The 21,914-nt window shown below is 49.9% G+C and overlaps 1 protein-coding gene across 2 annotated transcripts; it reads right to left on the bottom strand.

Moving 5' to 3' along the window:
• Window positions 1-1,218: 1,218 nt before the first annotated feature.
• syngr1b (synaptogyrin 1b) lies at window positions 1,219-21,643 on the bottom strand. Of its 2 annotated transcripts, none has more exons than XM_088930101.1 (4): window positions 21,225-21,643; window positions 9,376-9,613; window positions 8,374-8,519; window positions 1,219-3,982 (listed from the first exon to the last, which is right to left on the bottom strand). In XM_088930101.1, the coding sequence occupies exons 1-4, from the start codon at window positions 21,321-21,323 to the stop codon at window positions 3,764-3,766; spliced, it is 702 nt and encodes a 233-aa protein (XP_088786227.1). In that variant the 5' UTR covers window positions 21,324-21,643; the 3' UTR covers window positions 1,219-3,763. The 2 variants fall into 2 exon arrangements, with proteins under 2 accessions (XP_088786227.1, XP_088786229.1); XM_088930103.1 differs by lacking the exon at window positions 1,219-3,982 and adding an exon at window positions 4,712-6,125.
• Window positions 21,644-21,914: the final 271 nt, after the last annotated feature.

Here is a 21,914-nt window from a genome sequence, read left to right as displayed (position 1 = left end):
TATCCTCAAGGGATGTCTTCATTAACATGTGGCCATATTCTGACTCTGTCTCCTGTTGGGCAGATCCACAATGCTGACTCCTCAGTTACAGCTCCCCTTGCTCTCTGTTCTGACTGATTTGTGATCTTCAGCAGTTGAGTACGTTATGGACTCGGGGGTCAACGAGCTCGGTAAAGTCCTAGCTGAATAATATCCTGGCATGGAGCAGAACTGAAGTGCTTGTTTGCCCAACCCATGGACTAAGGCAGGTTAGGCCTTCTCTGGTCCTGCAGAGTCACAGTCTAGCTGGGATTGTAGAGCCCCTTGAAATGTTCAGGTTCTAGTAGTTTGCAGCACATGAGACATTTTGACCAATGTAGCAAGTTGATTTCTTCAGTGGTGTCAGGGGTGGCCCAGTTATGTCACAGATAGCCAGCTGCCACCCTAGAACAGTGGTTCCCAGTCCTGGGTCTGGTGACCCACACACACCTGAGTTTATGTTCCATCTGAGCCCTCAGCGACACAATCAAACCCTTCACTGACTTAATAATAATAAGATCAACGTGAATGGTTTGTTCCCAGCTCTTACACAAGCTGGGGCTTTAACCATTGCATTTTGGGAGGGAAATAAAAGCCCAAACTGGTGGCTGGAAACAAACTGCAGATATTCCAACATCTTAGCTCAGGTAAGGCTTCAGTGATCTAATGAAGGTGGGCTGGAATTAAAGCCAGCAGGGGTGTGGGTCACCAGCACCAGAACTGAGAACCAGTGATCATCCCGGGTTCTGGAACCTCCAGCCCAGTTAGTATTGCAGGTCACAATACAGCACCCGGGATAGTACACTAGGAAGCTAATGGTCAATTAGGCAAGCAATTAAGTAAAGAAGCAAATTCCGTGCAGCATTAAGGTAACTCTGGCATTGTCAACTGCTGTTACAAATTATTTCTTAATTGCTTACTTTAACAAATCCCCTGTAATTGATCACAACTAAATTGCTCCCAGTCCTCAGAAAATTGCTGATTTTAGTGGTGACCTATAAAAGCTGCTGGATTGCTCTCTCCTATAGAAAAGGGAAGTAAGGTACCAGTGGTTTTATACAGCCAGCTGTTAAGCCATAAAGCTCTATCACATGAGTCAGATAAAGATCTGGCTGTACTGTACATAAACCTTGTCCCAGCACAGGCTCTGTGGTTTGGCATCTGATCACTCCTATTTCAGAGAGCCGCAGGGTTTTCAAATGTTTTTTTTTTAATTTCTCCAGTGAACCTCCAGCCTTGCTCTCAGCCCAGAAGCTCAGAAGACAGATAAGAAAAGAGTGGTGAAACTGCACTCAATAGATACATTAATCTTGCAAATAAAAATCGGGGAAAATGAATCCCATTAAAAACGTGTTGAACTAAATCTGAAAATAAGCTGAAATATATTTTAGAATTTGTCTCCACATATAATTCAGCAACACATTGAAATACATTTGTACTTGTGGCATAGGAGTCAGCGTGTGCCTGATGTATATTTAAATCTAAGTTTTGAAGTGCACTTCATCGATATTTTCAAATGTATAACATTTTTATATATATTTTTTTAAAATATTGCATTATACACCTAGCACACAATTTTAAGTCTTAGTTTATTTTCTATTTTGTTTCCTTCTGGTGCATTCATGCAGGTCAGTTCTGTGAAACTGGTCTGGAATGTTTTTTTTTTTCCATTATTCAGACCTATACTCTATCTGTAACTCATTCTGCCTACATCTACATCAATGGGTCAATACTACAAAACACTGGCCAGCAAACAGCTGTTTCAGTCATTCCTGGCTGGGTAAGACAGGAGATCCTATCGTCACGCTTAAATATCTAATTCAGTTCTCATTAAGACCTGGGTTTCAGTTTTCCACTAAGGATAACACACCCATCGGATTAATTTGCTATGTGGACAGTTTCCTTAGGACCTGTGCATACAGGAAAAGTTTGGACCCTCATAGGCATCAGCCCTGATCCTGGGGGATTCTGCTGGGTTTTGTTCCAGGTGAGTTGTTAGATAATTGAAGCCCTCATTGACTAAATAGTAGGGTTCATTTGAACTAATGTTTCCTAAACATGTAGGAGCCCTGCCATTTGACGATGGCCCTTCATTAGTCACTTTCTGATCCCCAACTTTAGAGTAGAATAAAAATCAGAAAGTTGCCAATCAAGCAATGTGTTTTAGCTAAATTACAGATTCAATTAAGTTGCAAACACAGTAGGAATGAAAACCAACTGGTGTTGGGAGACCTCTGCTAATTGGTCTTTTGTTCTGCACTGGTCCTTGAGGTCTTTTACCGCTGGGGAGAAATTGGGGGTTCTGCTGTACCCCAGCGGTGGGGAAAGGAGGTATTGGGTTTGGAGCTGGAAAGGGTTACATATAGGCCAGAAAGGTTCATGTTCCTCTTCAGAGCAGGAGTGGATCAAGGCTCAGAGTCCTGCATGTTTTACCGGTATTTTTCAATGCAGAACTGATTAACCCTCTATTGCTTGTAGGGCAAAAACACACTGGAAACATCTTTCATCTGTTACAATCACTAACTTGTAACATTGTCCAGTGTGGCCCTACGCAAAATTACACTATTAAAAAAATCAGGGGGGAGGGATACTTTATATTTCATGAAAAGTCCTGTGCTGTTTCTGATTTGTTTAAATGAGGGGCCAGGGGCTGGCCAGCACTGCTCTTCAGGAAAAGAAGTCACGTCTGTTCTTCAGTCGCGTCAGTCGGATTATACTGTACTGCTCGGCCTCTGCTTGGTTTTGAAAATCAGCTTCATCTCCGAGGCACGCTTGCCTTCACTGGCAACATGGAGTTGTGCTGGCTTCTATATACCAGAGGCCTTGGTCCTTCAAGAATCTGTTTTTTAGTCATTTTAAACATTGTACCAGCAGGGGGCAACGTCTCAGAGCATTCTACGCCCTGCAGAATCGCCATGCTTTGTCAAAGGCATTATGGACTTAAGAGGTAGATATGCCTTGGAGACAAAATTGATCTACAAAAATCACCACACGACCTTCAGGAAGTCGCTACATCGTGTGCCTTTCTGTTTTCTCTTTTCTGGCCTGTCCCTCTGCCCTGTTTTGGGTATTCTGCGTGAGTTATCAGTTGTGCTTTGAATATCATTGATCATGCTGCTTAATTATTCTGACATCAGTCCTCTCTGGCAGGGTGCCAGGAAGTGCACAGGGGAAGTCAAATGGTGTCGCACAAAGCTCAGAAAGAAACTCTGCACTCTGGTGGATGTGGATTTCTGTTTTAACCGTTTTATGTCATTAGTTTCTACAGCGAAATCGGTTCTCTTCCGCTGGGCACTTCCATCACCTTTGTGAAGCGTGTTCTCGAAAACCAGTTATGTTAAGATACTTCATTATCCTGGAGAGGCATTGCCTAAGAAGAAACTATCTTGTAGAATTTCTTATAATGAGGATTTCAAACAAGTGGCTGAAACACCAAGAAAAACAGAAGTACAACACTTCTCTCCATGGAAATCCCATGAACCTTTGAACACAGCTGGTGTTTTGACAAAGCTATGGGAGATCCATTATTCCCTTTCTCCTCTCCTGATCACCTTTGATTTACACAAACCTCTCCGAAGTCTCCTACCAGTAGGAACCTGGGGTCATCATCTGACCTCTGACCCCTGACCCCAGACAGTCCCACCCTGACTCTTGACATCTTTCCTGTTGAACCCAATCGCTATCCCCTTAGCCTCCACTCCCATGCCCCCTCCCCTCCCCTCCCCCCTCTGCCCATCGGGATTGGTCAGTAGTCTTGGCGCTGGTACCCCGCCGTGCTGTCGAAGGCCTCCGTGTTGGACTGCTGGTACGATCCGGGATTGGGGGGGCTCTCCAGGTCCTCCCCGCCGACGTATGCGCTGTAGGGCACCGTGGCGTCCTGGCTGGGGTCGGTGTAGTCCTGCGAGAACAGCGCCGAGTCGGCTCCCAGCTTGTACCGCTGGAACGCCAGGAACGCCTGTCCTGCCTGGGGCGGGGGGGGGCAGGGTTGGGGGAGGGAGGTCAAGCAGCGGAAGCAGGGCGGACAGAATCGAAGAAAGAAGTTTTGGGGACAGAGTGACCAAGGGAGGGTTGCGGACCAAGGTAAGGTGTTTGGGGTGACAGTTTGTGGAGTGCATTATGGGTAGGGGAAAAGTGCATTTTTGGGTAATCATGATGGGGCGTTGGGATTAAGGGTCAGTGGACAGACAGACATGCATGAGGAGGGTTGTTTTCGGGGTGCATGATTTCATTGTGGTTTGGGATTGATGCAGATTGGGGAATGCATGGAGGAATGTCAGGGGTGGGAGGTGGAGCGAAGTCAGGGTGATTGCGAGATACAAGAGTGGCAGGGAGATCGTGATGGGGGAATTTTGGGGGGTGTTAGGAGCGGTCCGATTATAATGCAAGGGGCACATAGATTGGAGGGTGGGGTGGGGGGGGGGTTGTTATGGGGTTTAGAGAGATTCATCAGGGAGGGAGAGGCAGAGAGAAGGAAAGCATGAAAACAAGAGAGAAAAAGCAGTTTTTGTTTAGTGCCGGCAGTTAAGCTCATTAGTCAGCTCTAGCCGAACTGTTAGGGCTAATTACGGCAGCGATCAGGACCTCCGACCAGACAGAGCCCCGCCCCACCTGATCGACATGACACAGCCCTGCGGCACAGACAACAGGCCAGGAAAGGCCACGCCAGACAGGACGCATTTCCACACGGAGCTCATTTTGCGTTTGTCCTTTATTCAGTGCAGTAAGACTTGCGGACCTTTCAAAACACACCGGACTGGGAGAGGACTGCAGTTCACGCCTCTGCCACTGCCCGCACCCCCCTCTCACACACACATATGCAATTACAAAGAAAACGCCCCCCCTTCTTCGCCGCGCTCACACCGTGCAAGAGAAGCTCCGGACAGTTAAAGGGGCTCCTTGGGAAAAATCCGTGCTTTGCGGAGTGGCTTCGTTCAGGAACGGGTTTTTGCGGTCAATCTTTTTTTTGACATTCCGCTTTAGGGGAAAAAAAACATCCATCAACCAACAACAAGAACAACACAAATGGCGGGATCGTGCACCGTTCGGCGGGCGGCCGGCTGGCGTCGGGTGCCTCTGGTGCTCCCGCCGGATCTTCTGCCAAACAGAGCGGCGAAGACGCGACCGCAAAGGTTTCCTCTTTCAGGGATGTTGGTCAAAGAGGCCCTCCTGGGCACGGTACCTGTACGACCTCTGTCTTCTAGAGCTAAGGATGGGTCATTATTATCAATGTTACGCCCTAGTCTGCGAGAGCTTTGCAAGGAGGGTGACAGAAGGCTAGGCATTCATCGAAAAGCAGGGGAAGGTGGAGGAACATGTTACCGTGGTAAGAGTACAGAAAACAACCTTCCGTCCATCAGCGGTGACCACATTATCACTCCAGGGTCACAACGGGCTCTGGAGCCTAACGCATCCCGACCAGGGCACAGGGCGAGAGCTTCTTCCTGACGGGATGCCAGTCTATTGCAGGGCACAGTCACTCATGCGCATTCGAAGGAGGGGTGGGCGGTGTTGGCATGAGAACTACGAAGAGACAGCGCCATCCGTTGTATCTCCCTATCTCCCCGTCACCCAAAGACAATTTTATACAGACGATTCTTCTGTCTGAAGGCGCACTTCATCCAACAGATTCTCACGATATTTAAATGCATATTTATGCAAAGCGGCAATTATTTATTTATTTTTCAACGCACTGCACCGATATATTGGTGGGGGGGGGGACAATTTCACCTTCCTTAGGTGCAGGACGAGCAGTTGCGAAGTGTTTTAGAGGCTCGATTTAGAGAACGATCGGGTTGTGCAACTCCACTCCGAGGCGTGGGCCTGGCTTCACGGTTACAGTTTTGGATCTGACACAATCCATCCCCTCAGGACAAACATAGACAAAACATGAACATAGGACTGGTCCTCTCTCAAACTCTCATTCCCCCCCCCCCCCCCCAGCAATGGAATAGCCCAGCTCAGGCTGCCACACACTAGGGTTCGGACTGTACCAAGGAGGGTTGCAGCTAGACGAGGGGGTTTGTGGGCTGGGTGGTAAAAAGTTTGTTGTACTCTTCTTCAAAAGAGACAGTCTTTAGCCTCTCTACTGACAGCATTGTTTGAGCTACCTGGAAGACAGAAAGCCAGGCAGCACAAGTCAGTATTTTACCCTCGGTCATCAGGATTTTCCCCCTAAAACCTGTGTTCACCCATGTTCTAGCAGGGAGCTAAACCCAACTGTGTAGAAAACAGGCACTGTACAGAAAGCATGTTAGCACAAAGTAGTCTTAAACTGCGAGGCTGGTGTCTTGCTAATTCTGTGTCCTCTGCTTCCTTTTTGTCCTGTTAGAAATGAAATGTAAAAAAAGTTCAATATAAGGTGTGATGGCAATGTTCTGAATGAAATCTCAGAAGCTCCAGCAGTCACAGACAGTCCAGACTGAGAGCACCCACTCGGCCAGGTTAGACCATTCCATATTAATTTGGTACTTACTGTACAGCCACACCACCGTAGATGACGAACATTAGACAGTTCTAGCATCTTTTCTGGCATTTATATGCTACTGGGGACTGATTTTACACCAGTTAGCATCAATCAATGGAACAATATTCCGTTTTTCTTTTCATCACAGATTATAGCAGCTATTGCCAGAAGTGCAGATGAGAATCTAGGCAATCCTGCAAGACTGCAAATGGGCTGTGTGAGTACATTACCGCAACAGTCTCTAGGGAGCTCTCTTTTGTACGCAGCTCAGAACCTGGTATCTGTGTGATGAAAGGCGCTATATGAGAAAAGATCCGTTTCTCGTTACCTACAGTACCGAAATCCATCCCCTGTGAATCGGTCAGTTTCAAATTCTGACAATCTTGCGTTGCAAAAAAATGCAAGCCAGCAGAAAGCCACAAAGAGTTGCTTCATCCCGTACAAGGCTTTGTCCGTTAAAGAGCGCTGTAACCAGCATTACAAGGCACTGCTGTCCGACTTAGTCAGATGACAGCGAAACCTCCTGAACATCCAGGTTCTTAAGCAAGCAGAAGAGATGCCAGGGCAGATCATTTTGAAACGCAGTGCTTGTTCTTGCACGCGGAACCGGCCCCCTACAAGGCCTGCAGGCCGTGCATATCCTCGCGACGAGCCTTGACAGCTTATAAACAGCTCGCCATTCACTCCAACTCTGAACAGTTCCTCGATAAGAGGTTTGCTGTCAAAGCAGGTACTCGGGCACTGTTATTTCTTTTCTCCTTACCTGCCTTTAAAAGCTGCAATGAGTTGAAACAACAAAGTTTTTTTTCTTTAGAGTTCCACGATGGTGATGAAACATGCTTCAGTGACTTCCTGAAAGCCTGTACAGACAGCGGTTCGTTCACAGAAGGAAGTCTCTTGACCACAGGAGCAGTGGAGGCCCTGCACACTGCTGCTATCCTCATTTCTTGCCCTTAAAAGCAGTGTTTAAACTTGGCAAACAGCAAAAGTGCCCAAGGGGTAACTGAAATAACCGAGAGGACAAACTGCACCTATTAGAAAAGGGCCAGTTCTCCGCCCTGCAGTCAAGTGATGACACAAGGCAGGACGACTGCACAGGCCAATGTGGAGGCTCAATGAAATCACACTGTTGTTTCACTTGCTTTGCCATGCGAGGCTTTGAAAAGCACGGGATTGCGGGAGGAATAATTACTAAAAGGCAGCTGCCGAATTAGGTGACCGAACTGGGCGGCGGCGGCACGAGATTCGGCTTCATCGAGCTTTGAGGGCCAACGTGTGACCCATCGCAGAACCGCGCCGCGCACGAAAACGGACAGGGCAGCGGGCGGAGTTCAGAGGTCCTGACTGTCCGTGGTCATTAAAAATCCCTAAAGAGTAGGGGTGTTACCCCAGGGTCCTGGCCAAATTTGCCCCTGGCCTTCACCAGTCATGGCCTCCTAATAATCCCCCTCTCTGAACTGGCTTCATCTCTCTGCTCTCCTCCCCACTGAGAGCTGCTGTGTGGGGAGCGGACTGGCGCACTCAGACTGCCGGTGCATCATCCAGGTGGGGCTGCACACTGGTGGCGGTGGTGGGATTCCCCATGACCTGTAAAGCACTTTGAGTGGAGTGTCCAGAAAAGAGCTATAGAAGTGTAAGCAATTATTATTGCTCGGGCACCACTGTAACTCATCAACAAGCAGGGGTTCGGGTGTAGGAGGGTGGCAGAAGGAAGGAGATATAAGAAAGAACTCCGTCCTGAAGACAGAGGTGGAAACGTTCACCGAACGGCCAGGGGGGAGAGAGAGAGGGAAACTCACTGGAGTGAGAAGGCGAAGGCGTTAACAGAAAGGGGGGGAGAAGAGGAAGACATCGGAGAAGGTGGAGAGGAGGAGGAGGAGGAGAAGACTGACCCATGTGAAGACGGAGAAGAAGCAGAAGGCGATGGCAGCGCGGGCAGCGTCGGCTCCCTCCCTCAGCGGGTTGTCCTCTAACTTGGAGACCTGCCACTGGTTGGCCAGGAGGCAGAACCCTACAAACCACATGAACGACCAGAAGGCTGGAGAGAGAGACAGAGCGAGACAGAGAGAGAGAGAAAGATCTGGTCTCAATGCACATCACTTACACAGGGGAGAGAAGGAACTCATCCTCTTCGGTCTTGCACGAGTTCAAAATTAATTCCCAGCTTGGCTTTCTGCTACATTTCATTCTCACTGGCTGGGATATAACAATTCCCAGTTTATTCAGAAAAAGGGGGCAGCCAGTGCCCTGAAGTGGCTCAGCCAGTACCGCCGCTGATGCAGGATGCTGGCTGATGCTGATCCCTATGTTCCAGTTTTCGCTGGATCGGATCTGGGCTGTGCCAAGAGCTGACCCTCGTGCAGATTCCCCAGGCGGCAGCGCACAGTGGCGAGAGCTCGAGTGTCACGCGAGTACTACTCAGCAGCCAGCCGCAGGCCAGGCCCCCGCCAGCTCACCCAGCTTCAGCGGAGAGGGGCAGTGCCCTGGTCCTCTTTCTGGTGCCGCGGGCTTGTTGCCAGGGTGACCAAGGAGGCAGATGGCTGGAGTGCCCATCTTAAGGGCCTGTCTGCTGTTACAGGGGGCTGCTGATGCCGAGCAATTCCAGATCACTGAAGAAAATCTGTCCAGCCAATTGTCTGCTCCTAATCTGATGGTAGTGGAAGAGTTCTGATTGAGTGATGTTGATCAATGCTGTTTGGTATGGTATTGTTGGTGCATTGCATTACAGCTGTATATCTGTTTATGAGCTCTCGATATCCAACACTAATTCCCTTAGAGGCAATGCAGGTTAAGTCAATTTAAATCAAGTAAAAAAAAAGGAAAAACAAATGGATATGTCTCACTGCCGTTTCCTGAGTCACTGAGGTAGCAGCACACCCGGCTCATTCACTCACCGGACACGCCTACATCAGCCAGCACGGCCTTCTTCCGGTCCTTGACGCTGCTGATCTGGGGGAAGTAGACGTCCAGCGCCAGGAAGGCCAGGCAGCACAGGAAGGCCAGCGTGCCCATGGTGACGCCGTAGTTGCAGGCGTTCTGGTTGCGGTTGAAGATGCAGTACTCCTCCACCTCGTTGGGCCTGTTCACGTAGCCCTCGTTGGCGATGCAGCCGAAGACCACGATGGAGAAGAGCTGGGGGAGGGGGCAGCAGAGAGCACAGGGCCAGAAGGGAGAGAGAGCGAGAGGGAAACCGTGTCAAAACTCCGGATCTGACTCGTGGGTGCTTCAGTGTGTTAAAGGGGCACCGCAGTCCTAATTTCTCAGACCGATTATTTAATCTCGGTAACAAAATCAATTCATTGATGTTCTAGAAAAAAAATGTACAAATTTCCAATTAAGCACAAAATCGTGAACTTTCTGAAAGTACTGTAAGACGCCACGTTTTCACAAACTCTCATTCGAGTTCCCAGGAATTGCAACGAGACGTGGCCCTTCCTGCTCACTAGTCCCTATAATGACTGATGCAATGCGATGGACGAGCGAATAAGTACAGGCGGTGCAGCAGACATTTCAGTGCAGAAATGTTCCAAAGTGATCTGCATGCAGGGTTAACAAAACCATCTCAAAATCGCGAGCAATATTTCTACTGGATTAAAAGTGATGTATTCACTAGCCTGCTGGTTTACAATGTCATAGGGCCGCAATTTATCACCGGGAGTTTTGTGGCCTCATTCTGACTCACAGATTATGGCACTACGCATACCTGGATGTTTCATCCATTTTGAGCTGTAAACTGTTGGTTTTACAAGTTACTGTGTACATTTTACTCCTATTGTGGTTTGAAATGCACTCATCAAAACGGGTTTTTTCTAATCCCAAAGTATGAAAATAGTGTTGCAGTTCCCCTTTAACTGTGCACCACAGCCAAGAGGGAGAAAGAGCCTGGAGCTGTAGACGCCAGTGCCCTGCACATTCGGAATCAGGCCTGGAGTACCCAAAGCAGAAATGGTGCACACCTGCCCGCAGACACTAGTGCTTCTACTGCTCGTCTCTGACGGGCAGCCCCGAATTCTCAGGTAATGCTTCTGTTGAGTCAGTATAGCCACGAGCCCCAGCTTTCCTTGGATTAGAGAACAAGATCTGCACATGGTGTAGGAGTAATCGCCGTGCAGCTGGCTGTGGGCTCCAGAGGCGCTGCGTCATTCCACGAGGTGCAATGCCTCTGGCCTCTGGGGAAGGCTGCGGAGCCTGCGTGTGTGTGCGTGCTCGTGTGTGTGCATTTGTATGCGTGCGTGCGTGCATGCTTGTGCGTATGCGTGCGTGCCCGTGCGTACGTGCCTGTGTGAGGTGTGTGCTTGTGCATGCGTGATTGTGCACACACACCAGCACATCTCCAGTTACAATCATTGTTCTCGCCAAAGCAAAGTTCCCTCTTCAAGCACGATCAAATATTAATGGGCTCGGAAGGCAGCCTGGACTCTTCAGTGCCTCGCCGGCTCCTGATGAATTTCTCCCTCGTCCAGATTGTCGGGCACGATAAAAGGTGAAGCTATATTTAGCTTCCCTTTCCCATTAGGTCATTTCTGCCTTGCGAATACACGCCTGGCCCAGGCATTATAAGGGCTGAGACACCTCTGATGATGCTTTCAAGCAGCGTTTGGTCTTTCACACACTTAAATACCTGCTACCACTTCTCTAGACCAGGACAGCTCTCACGTGCCCATGTAGATGCAGACCCTGCCGTAAATATAGGGCATGTCCTCAGGGTTGAGAAGCCCCAGGAAGACAATTCAGCACAGCCAATCAAACCCGAGTCTCTTTGGGAGGTGAGAGGAAACTGAAGAGGTTGGCTGAACTGGAGAGAACACGCAAACTCCACACAGACAGGAGCCCCCGGCCAGAATCCCTGGACACTGGAGCTGGGTGGCAACAGCTATAACCACCATGACACCCAATACTGCAATGTATCAGTTTTTAGCCTTCAGATTTAGCCTTCTCAGTGAATCTAGCCCTGAGGTGCATACCACTTTCTACAGTGTGAAACTAGTATTAGAAGCTGTGCCCAGACCATTAGGTACAACACTCTCTCTCACGTCCACCTGCTGGAAGAGGACACTGGAGGAGTTACTGTAGTGCAGATGATGCGATGATAAACTACAGACCTGACTGCATGTGGCCATTAACCACGTCCAGGGGACACTCACTGCTAACTAAATTCCTCCTCCCTTTTCCTTTCCATCTGGCCTAACCATGTGCTCCGCCTTCCACAGTTTGATCAGCTCCATAACTCTTCACATCACCTCCCGATTAGGTGTGCAGCAGAATTAAACTGCGGCGGCAGGTAACAGGGTAGATGATGGGTACAGGGCATTGGGGAATGATGTAATACAAGTGCAGCATACAGGAAAGTTATTGGGGGGACACAGGACTGCGATATAGTTCATAAGGATTTCATTTCAGATGCTACCGAACTCATTTTTAGGGATTCTGCGAGTCTCCGATTTGCTTCTCCTTGTGCCCCTTGGAATAATCAGCCTCTTCCCAATCCAGCAGATTTCCTTCTTGTACTACAGGGATCACAAGGAAGCACAGCCCCCTAAATGGGGACAAACCACTAATGTCACACTTCTCCTTTTCTGCAGAGCTTGCTTCATCCCCCTCAGATCAGAGAGCTCCTGAACGGAATAAGCTTCGCCTCTGTGGTTACGGCCGTTTATGAAAGCTTTTTTTTTTTGTTTAGTCATTTCAGCCAGATGCCATCTCCCGCCACATGCTGCTTCAGATTAAATTACCCTGCTTTTGGGTTTGAGGGAACAAAGGGCTCCTGCATACCGCTGGCCAAAAATGACCATCAATCTCAAGCCAGTGACTCTCACTGCCTGCCCATTTTCTCACTCGCTGTTGGGTAAAAACCACTAGGCCATACCGCCTCAATTCCCCTCTCAGCTCAAACCACTCGGCCACACCCTCCGCCTCTCTTACAGCACAGACGGGCACCAACCTTGTGCCTCAAATTAAGGTCCCGGTCCTGGTAGCACCGTGAGTCAGTGAGTGTGACAAATCTGGCTGTGATGTCCATGAAGTAGACCAGACCTTATCCTGGCCTGGTACCCTGGTGAGGATGCCTAGGCCGGAGAGGTTCATCCTTGCTTTCCAAAGAAGGAATTTACACAGTAATTGATTTAGGTTCAAATCCGGAGCTGGGGTGTTGTCTGTGTGGAGTCTGCATGTTCCCCCTGCATTTACGTGGGTTTCCTCCAGGTGCTCTGGTTTCCTTCCACTCTACAAAGATATACTTGTAGGGTGACTGACTTCTGGGAAAATTGGCCCTGGTGCGAGTGCGTGACGGTGTGCCCTGCGATGGACTGGCTTCTTGTGCAGGGTGTACCCTGCGCTGTGCCTGCTGCTTGCTGGGATAGACTCCGGCTCCTCCCGGCCCGAATCTGGATTTAATAATCCGGTTACAAAATGAATGACTGGATAATTTAGGAACCCCCTTAAAAGTGCTCTACAGATTTCTACAGAAGGGGTGAACGCACAGAGAGTCACCCAATGAATCAACCCTTTAGAGCAGGCGTGTACACGTCTCACTCGCAGGAGTGATTCGATTAGGTTAAGAATCGCCAAATTCCGCAATGGTGGCGCGGAATGGAAACCAACTGGGATATTTCTAAGCACACAAATAACTCGCCACACCCCTAGACCAATCGAGAGTGGACTAGGGAAACAAAATAATTCTGGGCTTCACCTGCAGCACATGGGCCAGGGAAAGGAGATATCAGGTCTGGCTCCCTAGAAAAGAAATGCTTTCTGTTTAATACTGCAGGTTGGAGAGCCCTTATCCACTAAAATTTACATTTCCTGATATAGACAGAAAGTGCAAGAGCCAAAATGAAATGCAAGAGCAGTCTGGGGTTGTGTGTCATGCAGGCCCTGATGCAGATGCTCATACAGAAGGCCCTGCATTTAGATAGATAAGATCACTTTATTAACTATATACAATTTCTTGCATTAGGAATTTGTCTTTTCACATACCCCAGCTTGCTCTCCATGAGACACACAGAGGGGGAGAGAAGCTTGGGGTCAGAGTGCAGGGTCAGCCATTGTACAGCGCCCCTGGAGCAGCTGGGGTTAAGGGCCTTGCTCAGGGGCCCAAATGGAGCAAGATTCCTCTGTCAGCTGCAGGATTTGAACCAGCAACCTTCCAGCCCCAGGTGCAAATCCTTAGCCACAGTCCCACTGCTCCACCCCTGTATTTACACTACAGGGCTCAGAAGAGCAGTGAGAAACTGCAGAGTGCCTTGCTGCAAGGCTCATTACCGTGTGGCTTGAGCGATTATTCCTTTCGGACGCCCAGATCAGGGTTTCCAAGCTGCCCTGCTTGGACCGGTCGGCAGTGCGCACACGCCTCTTCTCCGGCAGTAATGAGCAGTCTGATTCCTCTCAGCCCCCCCCCGATGAAAGCAGGCATTGTGGAGGCCGCCACGTGGGGTCCTGATCTTGTGATGGTCAGGAGGGGCCTGTTCATGCCCTACACTGAACCGCCAGCTGAGCAGGAGGATGGATGGGAAAGGGGCCATGGGTGTGTGAGACTGTGGGGGGAGGGAGCAAGAATTTCAACAAAAATCAGAGCACGTAACTTAACTGGGACAACCTTGGCCGAACAGAGGAGAAATAAAAAAGGAAGATATTTTCAGTTTATAGATGTATGTAGCAATAAACTGTCCCAATGACAAAGTGGATTGGATGTCAGGGTGGTGGCCCGTCGCTCTGTGGTTGTGGGTTCGATTGTAGCTTTGGGCACCCGTATGGAGTTTGAAGGGTCTCTCCGATCTCAGTCTGATAGCCTTCATTTATATGTGGCTTCTCTGAAGCTCAGTATCTTAAAAGATGCTGCATCTATTTTGGAAAAGCCCATCATTAATCAAGCATTTCTATTCTATTTCCCACGTTTCCAACATTGTTAGCGTCTGAGGTTTTAATCACCTGTCATGGTGTAGCCTTGTAAAGCGTTCAGCTCCTCTCGTTTTATCACGGACGTCCGCTTGCACGCAGCTTATTTACGCTAACTGGAAAGCCACACGCAGCATGACTGGCTGCTTGAACTACATGAGCGACACGGACAAGAGCTCCAGGACGGTCTCCTATGTTACAGGCGGTGATAGTTCTGTCTAAAAAAAGCCTGGAGCCAGCAACCGTTTCGGTTTTCAGAAATACATCAGACAACCCAGCGCTGCAGCAGGGCGACACAGCGGGCTGGTGAGAAATCACAATTATTATGTTCCAAAACAAGAGTGCAGTGGGTGAAACTGGAGTCCTGCCTGGTGTTACATTTCAGCCACCCCTGCAATACTGCCCACAGGGATGCTACAGAACATTCACTTTCTTCCAGACGTGAGGAAAGGTCAAAGTTGCAAATGGGATTGGTCATGCTGCACCTGTACTATTCAAATACTGCAGGTTTCCTGTGCGAGATGCTGGCCTGTCTGCTTTCTAATGAAAGGTAGGTGGTTGGTATTAAGAGAAGTTAAGACGCAGAGACATTTCCCACAATTCATTAGTGAATGCACGACCTACACCCCCAAATACCCCAAACAGAGCATTTTTGTCCATGAAGGTTTCAGTTTTGCATTGATTGTTGCCTGGGCTGGACAGGGTAAGGAAATCAACAGTGGAGACCAGGCATACTGTACTCATGTTCTGAGCTGTAGCTCTGGGGTATCTGTGTGTCTTCGTTTACTCTGCGCAACTTCTCTCCTGCCACTCCTCACAGCCCACACGAGCGAACAACAGTACTGTATAGGCACATCGGTGACAATGTTTCAAGAGCCAATATGTTCGTGTCCGTTACATCCATTGTCACTGTCCACGCGCCAATGTCTGTGTGTGATTGTCTAAGAATCGATCTCATCATACTGGGCTCAGTGTGGACAGTGCTTGTTCTCCGGCTGATATTCCAGGTCATGTCACCACACTGGGAATTTTCCTTGGATGTGCTGCAAAGGGGGAACCGTGTTTCCCACCTCTATAGTGAAATAAATAAAGCAGGGAAGCTGATGAGTGGATATGCAGGCTGACAGCCCCTGTAGGAAGACAGTGTGCTCCCTACCCTGATTACAATGACAGACCCACTGCTGCTCAGAGATCACAGTTAGCCAGAGGGGAGAGAGAGCAAGCCTACGAAGCTGCTTACTGCCTGGGTGGATCAGACACACCGCCCAGCATGAACACGCACCAAGCCCGCACTAGGCAGTACAGTGCGTCTTCTTGGCATTTCTAATACAAGACACCACACAGCGACAATTCTCCAACCTGCCATACAGGCTGAGACTGTCCAGATTGGAGACCACAACCTGTTGAAGATAAACCTTCCTATACAGAACAGGACAGCCAGGATCATCCCAATGCAGGATGATCCATTTATCACCAGGCTCTTAATCCATGCCCGACGGGCCGCTCATTCACCCATAGCGTCTCATGTGATGGCAAGACATCGCCTCACACATCATGTGGATTTTGGCAGAGCAGAAATGCTCAGGGATTTGTTAACTGCCATGCATCTGGAGTCCTGTAACCCAGAGCACTGTATTCTGTTGTAGGACTTTGAACCAGCCAGAAAGGATTGGATTAAACGCCACAGCCCGACACCTTAATGCCAAGCCTACTGAACATGCCACAGCCCAACACCTATATGCCGAGCCCACTGAACACTCTGCAGCCCAGCTCTCCAACACTGAGCTACTTCTCAGATGCATGACCCACCCCCAGCCCACCCCAGCCTGGATCTGATCAGGCATCTCACAGCACGCAGGTGATCTTACGTGACCAAAACCCAGGGAGCATCCTCTCCAGCTTGAGAGGGCTAAATCCCCATCACGGCTCAAATCAAATGAGTCCTGACTACTGCAGCCCAGCACTCTGCCGTTACACCACCGAACGCATCGCTCTTCCAGCTCAGCTTCTGTCACGCAGCTCCTCGTCTGTTAAGCAGCAGCCATTCCTCCTCTCTCACCCTGGCTCTCCGATCAGCAAGCCTGTGTGCCACCCCTCCCCCCCACAATCCTTGCTTTAATCTCCGTGACCTTGTGCGCGGAGGAGAGAGCCGGAGAGAGCAGCGACGATCAGATACGGGTCTGTGAGTCACAGCGCAGCCAAGATCTCGCTCTCTCGTGAAGTCTTGTAAGGAGGCGCCATCACCATCGCTGTCTCCCATTGCATTTTCTCACACACCTGTGAAACGCGAAGCAAACACCAGCCATCCAAAACTACAATCTGCTTCTCCTGTATTCCTTGCAAGGAATTCCCCCCGCTTGGCGATTCCAAACTGCATCTCCATTGTACGTTCCCAATTGACACATTTAAATACCCACTGTTACTGGAGACCCTCTATATCAACCCACACAGCACCAATGCCACACCCTTCCTTAAAGTCTAGGTGTCTAGCCCATATCCCTATCTCTAAATTAAACAGTTCCAGTACAAAACAGTTTATATCAGTTTACATCCCAGCTACCCTGAGCAGTCAAAATGATGGATCAGCACCACACTTGTAAAACCTGACTCAGATTAAAGGTGTCCATTGAGCGCACACTCCACCAATGGGCTCCAGAGAACTGAGCACCTGCAATTGACATCCCTGGAAATTATTTTTAACAATAATTCCTTACATTTATACAGCGCTCTTCTGGAAACTCTACTCAAAGTGCTTTACAGGTAATTGGGAATCCCACTACCACCACCAATGTCTACACATTGGTGTAGACACCCCCATCTGGATGATACTCTCCCCAAACACCAGCTCTCAGTGGGGAGGAGAGCAGAGTGATGAAGCCAGTTTCAGAGAGGGGGATTATTAGGAGGCCATGATTGGTAAAGGCCAGGGGGAAATTTAGCCAGGACACACCCCTACTCTTTTCGAGAAACACCCTGGAATTTTTAATGACCATGGAGAGTCAGGATCTCAGTTTTACATCTCATCTGAAGGACGGTGACTTTTTTTACAGTATAGTGTCCCCATCACTCTACTGGGGCAAAAGGACCTAACCAGAACATGGGATGAGGGCCCCCCACTGGTCGCACTAACACCTCTTCCAGCAGCAACCTTAGATATCCCAGGTGGTCTCCCATCCCGGTCCTGGCCAAGCTCACACCTGCTTTCTCTAGATAAGCTTGGAAAGATCACTAGGATCCAATTAAACATCTAGCCAGCAGGATAACAGCAAGAATCGGCAACAAAGAATCATGGGAAGAACTACAGGAGAACCAATGTGTGGAATTTTGGCTAACATACAGTACATCTCATCTGCTTTTACATCAGAACGCTCTTTCTCGTGTCTTTGTAGGCTGATATTGCCTTTGAACACAGACGGAAGAATTCACACATAAAGCTCTATTCACACCAGGGCCTTGAAAGACCAACAGCCTGAGCTGAGATGTTCACAATGGAGTATTTTGTGTAAGGAGGACTGATGTTTTCAAAACAAGACAAAGGTTTCTCTGAAATCCCATTTCAGTCTGATCTAATATTTTTCTGATTAATTTTGAAGCGATAAATATTGCCTAGCTGGCTCGATAGAACAGAACAAAATCACCCTGGACAATCCGAAGAACAAAAGCTGAAGAAGCTATAAAATCAATATAGAGATCTGAACCGTTCCAATTGTCTTCTAAGCTCTCTGCAGCATGAATCTTCTCCCCTGCGACGTTCTCTTGCTCTCCCGACTGATCGCTATTAAAACAGCGACTGCCTATTATGGACCTTTAGTGAAATGGTCCAGAAAAATGGATGGAGCAAATTCGCATCTACATCGTTGACAATCCTCGCTTGCACCTTGCCGACAGAACGGCTATCCTGAAGTCCCACGACTCCATCCTGTTCTAGAAGAACACCGGGCACACAAATGGCAGCACCGTGCCGAACAAACCAGAGGAAAAATGAAAGAGATGTATAGGAAAGGTGCAGAGGAAACTTCTGTGGAAGTGCAAACTCGTGCATATCTACAGGAGCCACCATCCAAAAGCAAGGAGGCACACATGCACCTCGTCTGTGTGTGAACAGCGCTGAACACGCAGGGGCTAACAGCGGAGACATCCAGTTCTGGGAATGCTGGAAATGGGCGAAACTTGGGAATTTACCTTGAAAAACCTGGGAATGGGAGCGCAGTCACTGATATCTCTTTTCCATCCATTCCTCCCACCATTTTCTAACTGATTTATCCAGTACAGGGTCACTGGGTTGCCATCCCAGCAAGCAACAGGTACAAGGCAGGGTGCCCTCTGGATGGGACACAGACACACACACTCGCACAAGGGCCAGTTTTCCCCGGAAGCCAATTGGCTTACAAGCCTGTCCTTGGACTGTGGGAGGACACTGGAGCTCATGGAGGCAGCACATGCGAACATGGGGAGAACATGCAAACTCCACACAGACAGCACCCCAGGACCCAGAATTGAACTCAGGACCCCAGCGCTGCAAGGTAGCAATGCTGACCACAGCACCACCTTGAAGCCCTCAAATACCCCTTTTCCTAATCAACTAACCAAACAATAAGAGTTTTGAGCTGTTGTCACACACACCCCCCAGAACACACACACAAACACACAGCTTCCCAGGCTAGTGAAGTAGAGGAACTGGAAATTCTAACAGATCTAGTCTGAGAAGCGCTCAGGTGAGGAGAGGGATCAGATGGAGCCAGCGGAATTAGTCCAATGGGGGTAGAATTCTCCACAAGCAGAAAGAGAGGTTGCTTTTGGGGATTTTTCCCCCACTGTTACACGCAGATCTCATGCCCTGCCAGGCAAACAGCCAGGCAGACGTGAGATCTTCAGCCTAGAAATGATCAACTGGTGCTGCAAAATACTTAAGAGAGCACAGCACCCCAGTTCCAGTCTCTGGGGGCTCCCCTGTAGCAGGCCCCCGTAGATGGTCACCTCAAAGACCGGACATTAAGGTCAGGGTACGCTCAATTAACAAAAGCTGTGATGAGGCGCAGATTTTTATATGAAACTGAAAACGAAATTCTATTGCACAAGGAAAAACGAAAATCTCAGGGTGCTTCTCAAAAAAAGTAGGGGTTGTTACCCCAGTGTGCTGGCCAAATCCCCCCCCCCAGCCTTTACCAGTCATGGTCTCCTAACAATCCTCATCTCTGAACTGGCTTCATCACTCTGCTCTCCTCCCCACTGAGAGCTGGTGTGTGGGGAGAGTACTGGCGCATCATCCAGGTGGGGGTACACACTGGTGGTGGTGGAGGGGATCCCCATGACCTGTAAAGCGCTTCGAGTGGAATTATTATTATCATTATTAAACAAGCTATCAATTATTACTGAGCCAGCAGCTTTCCAATTTCAGCTTGTCCCTATTTCTTGGGAAGGTCCAGGCCAAATCAAGGCAATGCAGAGGGGTGCAATGAGGAGGACGTTTCTTCAGTCCTAGTGGGACTGTCCCACTCTGCACTTCGGGCTCCCAGTACCCTCCGGCTAAGGGAACGGGCTGGGGCTCGGGTGGGAAGTTGCGAGACCTACGCTGGGATGTGGAACGAGCAGCACAAGGCATTGCAGACGACGGATTAGACCAGAAGAAAACAAAACCACAGAAAGTGGGTCCATACAGTTCAGGGCTTTAAAAACGAATTGAAAAGCATTGCTTTGCACGTGGGTTGCGACTTCAAAAGTTCCTCGACATGCAGAAAGGCACAATTTCGGTCTTTTGGTATCGGAGCGGGGGAAATCGAATCGAGATCAGTATCCCGCTTCCAGAAAAAAAAAAAAAAGCGGACGAAACTACTACATCAACGGCCTCCACGTGCCCCTGTCACGAGCTGGTCACATAGCCCTCTCAGCCGGACGTTTATTCCCGTTCTCTGACGACGGGCCAGCAGCCCCCGGGACACCCCGAGGACATCTCCCGCACGTCCTCTTAACAGGACCGGTCTTGACCGACCCCGCCTATCTGCGCACGCCGGCTTTTCCAGTGTCTACACAGCCCGTCCCGCGACACGCTGCAGGACCAAACCTCTCATCCCCACCCTCCAGTAACAGAGCCCACTGTACCGGCTGGGGCAACAGTACCGGCGCTGAGGCGGGCTCTGCCGCTCACGGGTCTGCCCTTGACTCCTCGTGACACGGACAGCTCTCGCCATTCCTCTGTCCAGGCGCGACAAGTCCCCACCCCAGCCCTGGGGCTCGTTGCTGGAAGAAATCCGATTCACCCCGAGAGGCACGCTGGGGGTTGGGGTTCGGGGTTCGGGGTTCCCCGTCCCCCCGCGAGTAGACGGCAATCGGCTAGCAGCATCCTCCACACGCACAGAAAAACAAACAAACAAACAAACAAACAAACAAACACACACACACACGCACTCACTCTTCACACGCGTGTGCGCGAACCCAGCGACAGAAAGCCCAGCCCGACGCCCTCCCGCGTCCCCCTGCCGTGGGTTCGCCGCGAGAACGCCAAGGGACGAGCCCTGGCCGGACCTCCATAAACGAGTGCTGAGCCCGGCGCGACCCCACTCCCACTCCCACTCCGAGCGAGTGGAACAGCGCAGCACGCACCACCCCGTCGTCACCTTAAAGGCGAAACCCACGGGCCGTCCCTTTTCCCGGCGAGATTCCGTCCCCCAAGGAAAATAAGCAAAGGTCACGCGGCGTCCTGGATTCCACGCACGCACCCACCTACCCACCCACGGCCGGTAAACCCCCCCCCCAAAAAACACCGGGAGATGACACACACACACACACACCTGCGCCCCGGGCTCCTCTGGAGCAAACGACAACAAGAAGAGAAGACAGCGCCGTCGCTTACCCACGACACCATTCGGAGGATGGTGTGCGGTTGCCGGAAAAACGTCTGAGGGTCGAAGGCACCCCCGGCTTTGCCGGCTCCGTATGCCATCCCGTCCATTTTTAAAGCGTTTAATTTTTTTTAATTGTTTTTTTTTTGTTGTTGTTGTTGGTGGGTCTCCCGGCCTGTCCTTTGAGTTCAATTGGCGTTCAATTAACGGGTGCCGTGCTGCGTGGAAGCTTTTTTTTTATTGCACCCCCCAATAAAAAGAAATCCACCGACCGCAAACGCTCAAGGAGGTTCACCTATCTCTCTCTCTCTTTCGCCCCCTCTCTCTCTCTCTCCTTCAATCTCTCTCGTCTGTGTCTAGAGTCTGGCTTGACGGTGATAATGGTACATTCTCCCTCTCTCTCTCTCCCCCTACAATATTCAGCCTTGCTATGAAAGGGTGGAGGGAGAGAGGGAGAGGGAGAGGGAGGGGTGGTGAGTCCCGTGGCGGCGCGTCCCCGGCAGCTCCAGAGCGCGCCGCATCCTGCCAAGCCGCGGGCCGCGTGCGTGTTCTGGAGCTGTCGGGGACGCGCACTCCCTGGAGCCTCTGAGAGTCTTGAAACGCGGAGGTGAGAGAGGGATCTCTTAGCGGATTTGGGCAGTCTTCTGCTATAAATTGATCTCCAGCCCCCCCCCCCCCCCCCTGTTGTGTAAAGGGATCAG

This window comes from Atractosteus spatula, chromosome 13 (assembly GCF_055471065.1).
Source record: "Atractosteus spatula isolate fAtrSpa1 chromosome 13, fAtrSpa1.hap1, whole genome shotgun sequence".
In the NCBI taxonomy this organism is placed as follows: domain Eukaryota; kingdom Metazoa; phylum Chordata; class Actinopteri; order Semionotiformes; family Lepisosteidae; genus Atractosteus; species Atractosteus spatula.
This window is presented reverse-complemented; position numbering and strand designations above follow the sequence as displayed.

Coding starts and splice junctions, on each gene's coding strand:
- syngr1b (XM_088930101.1), bottom strand. CDS start 21,323: ATGGACGGGATGGCATACGGAGCCGGCAAAGCCGGGGGTGCCTTCGAC. Junction 9,614..21,224: donor TCCTCCGAATGGTGTCGTGG/GTAAGCGACGGC, acceptor CCCCTCCCCCAG/CTCTTCTCCATCGTGGTCTT. Junction 8,520..9,375: donor GGCTGATGTAGGCGTGTCCG/GTGAGTGAATGA, acceptor CTCTCTCTCCAG/CCTTCTGGTCGTTCATGTGG.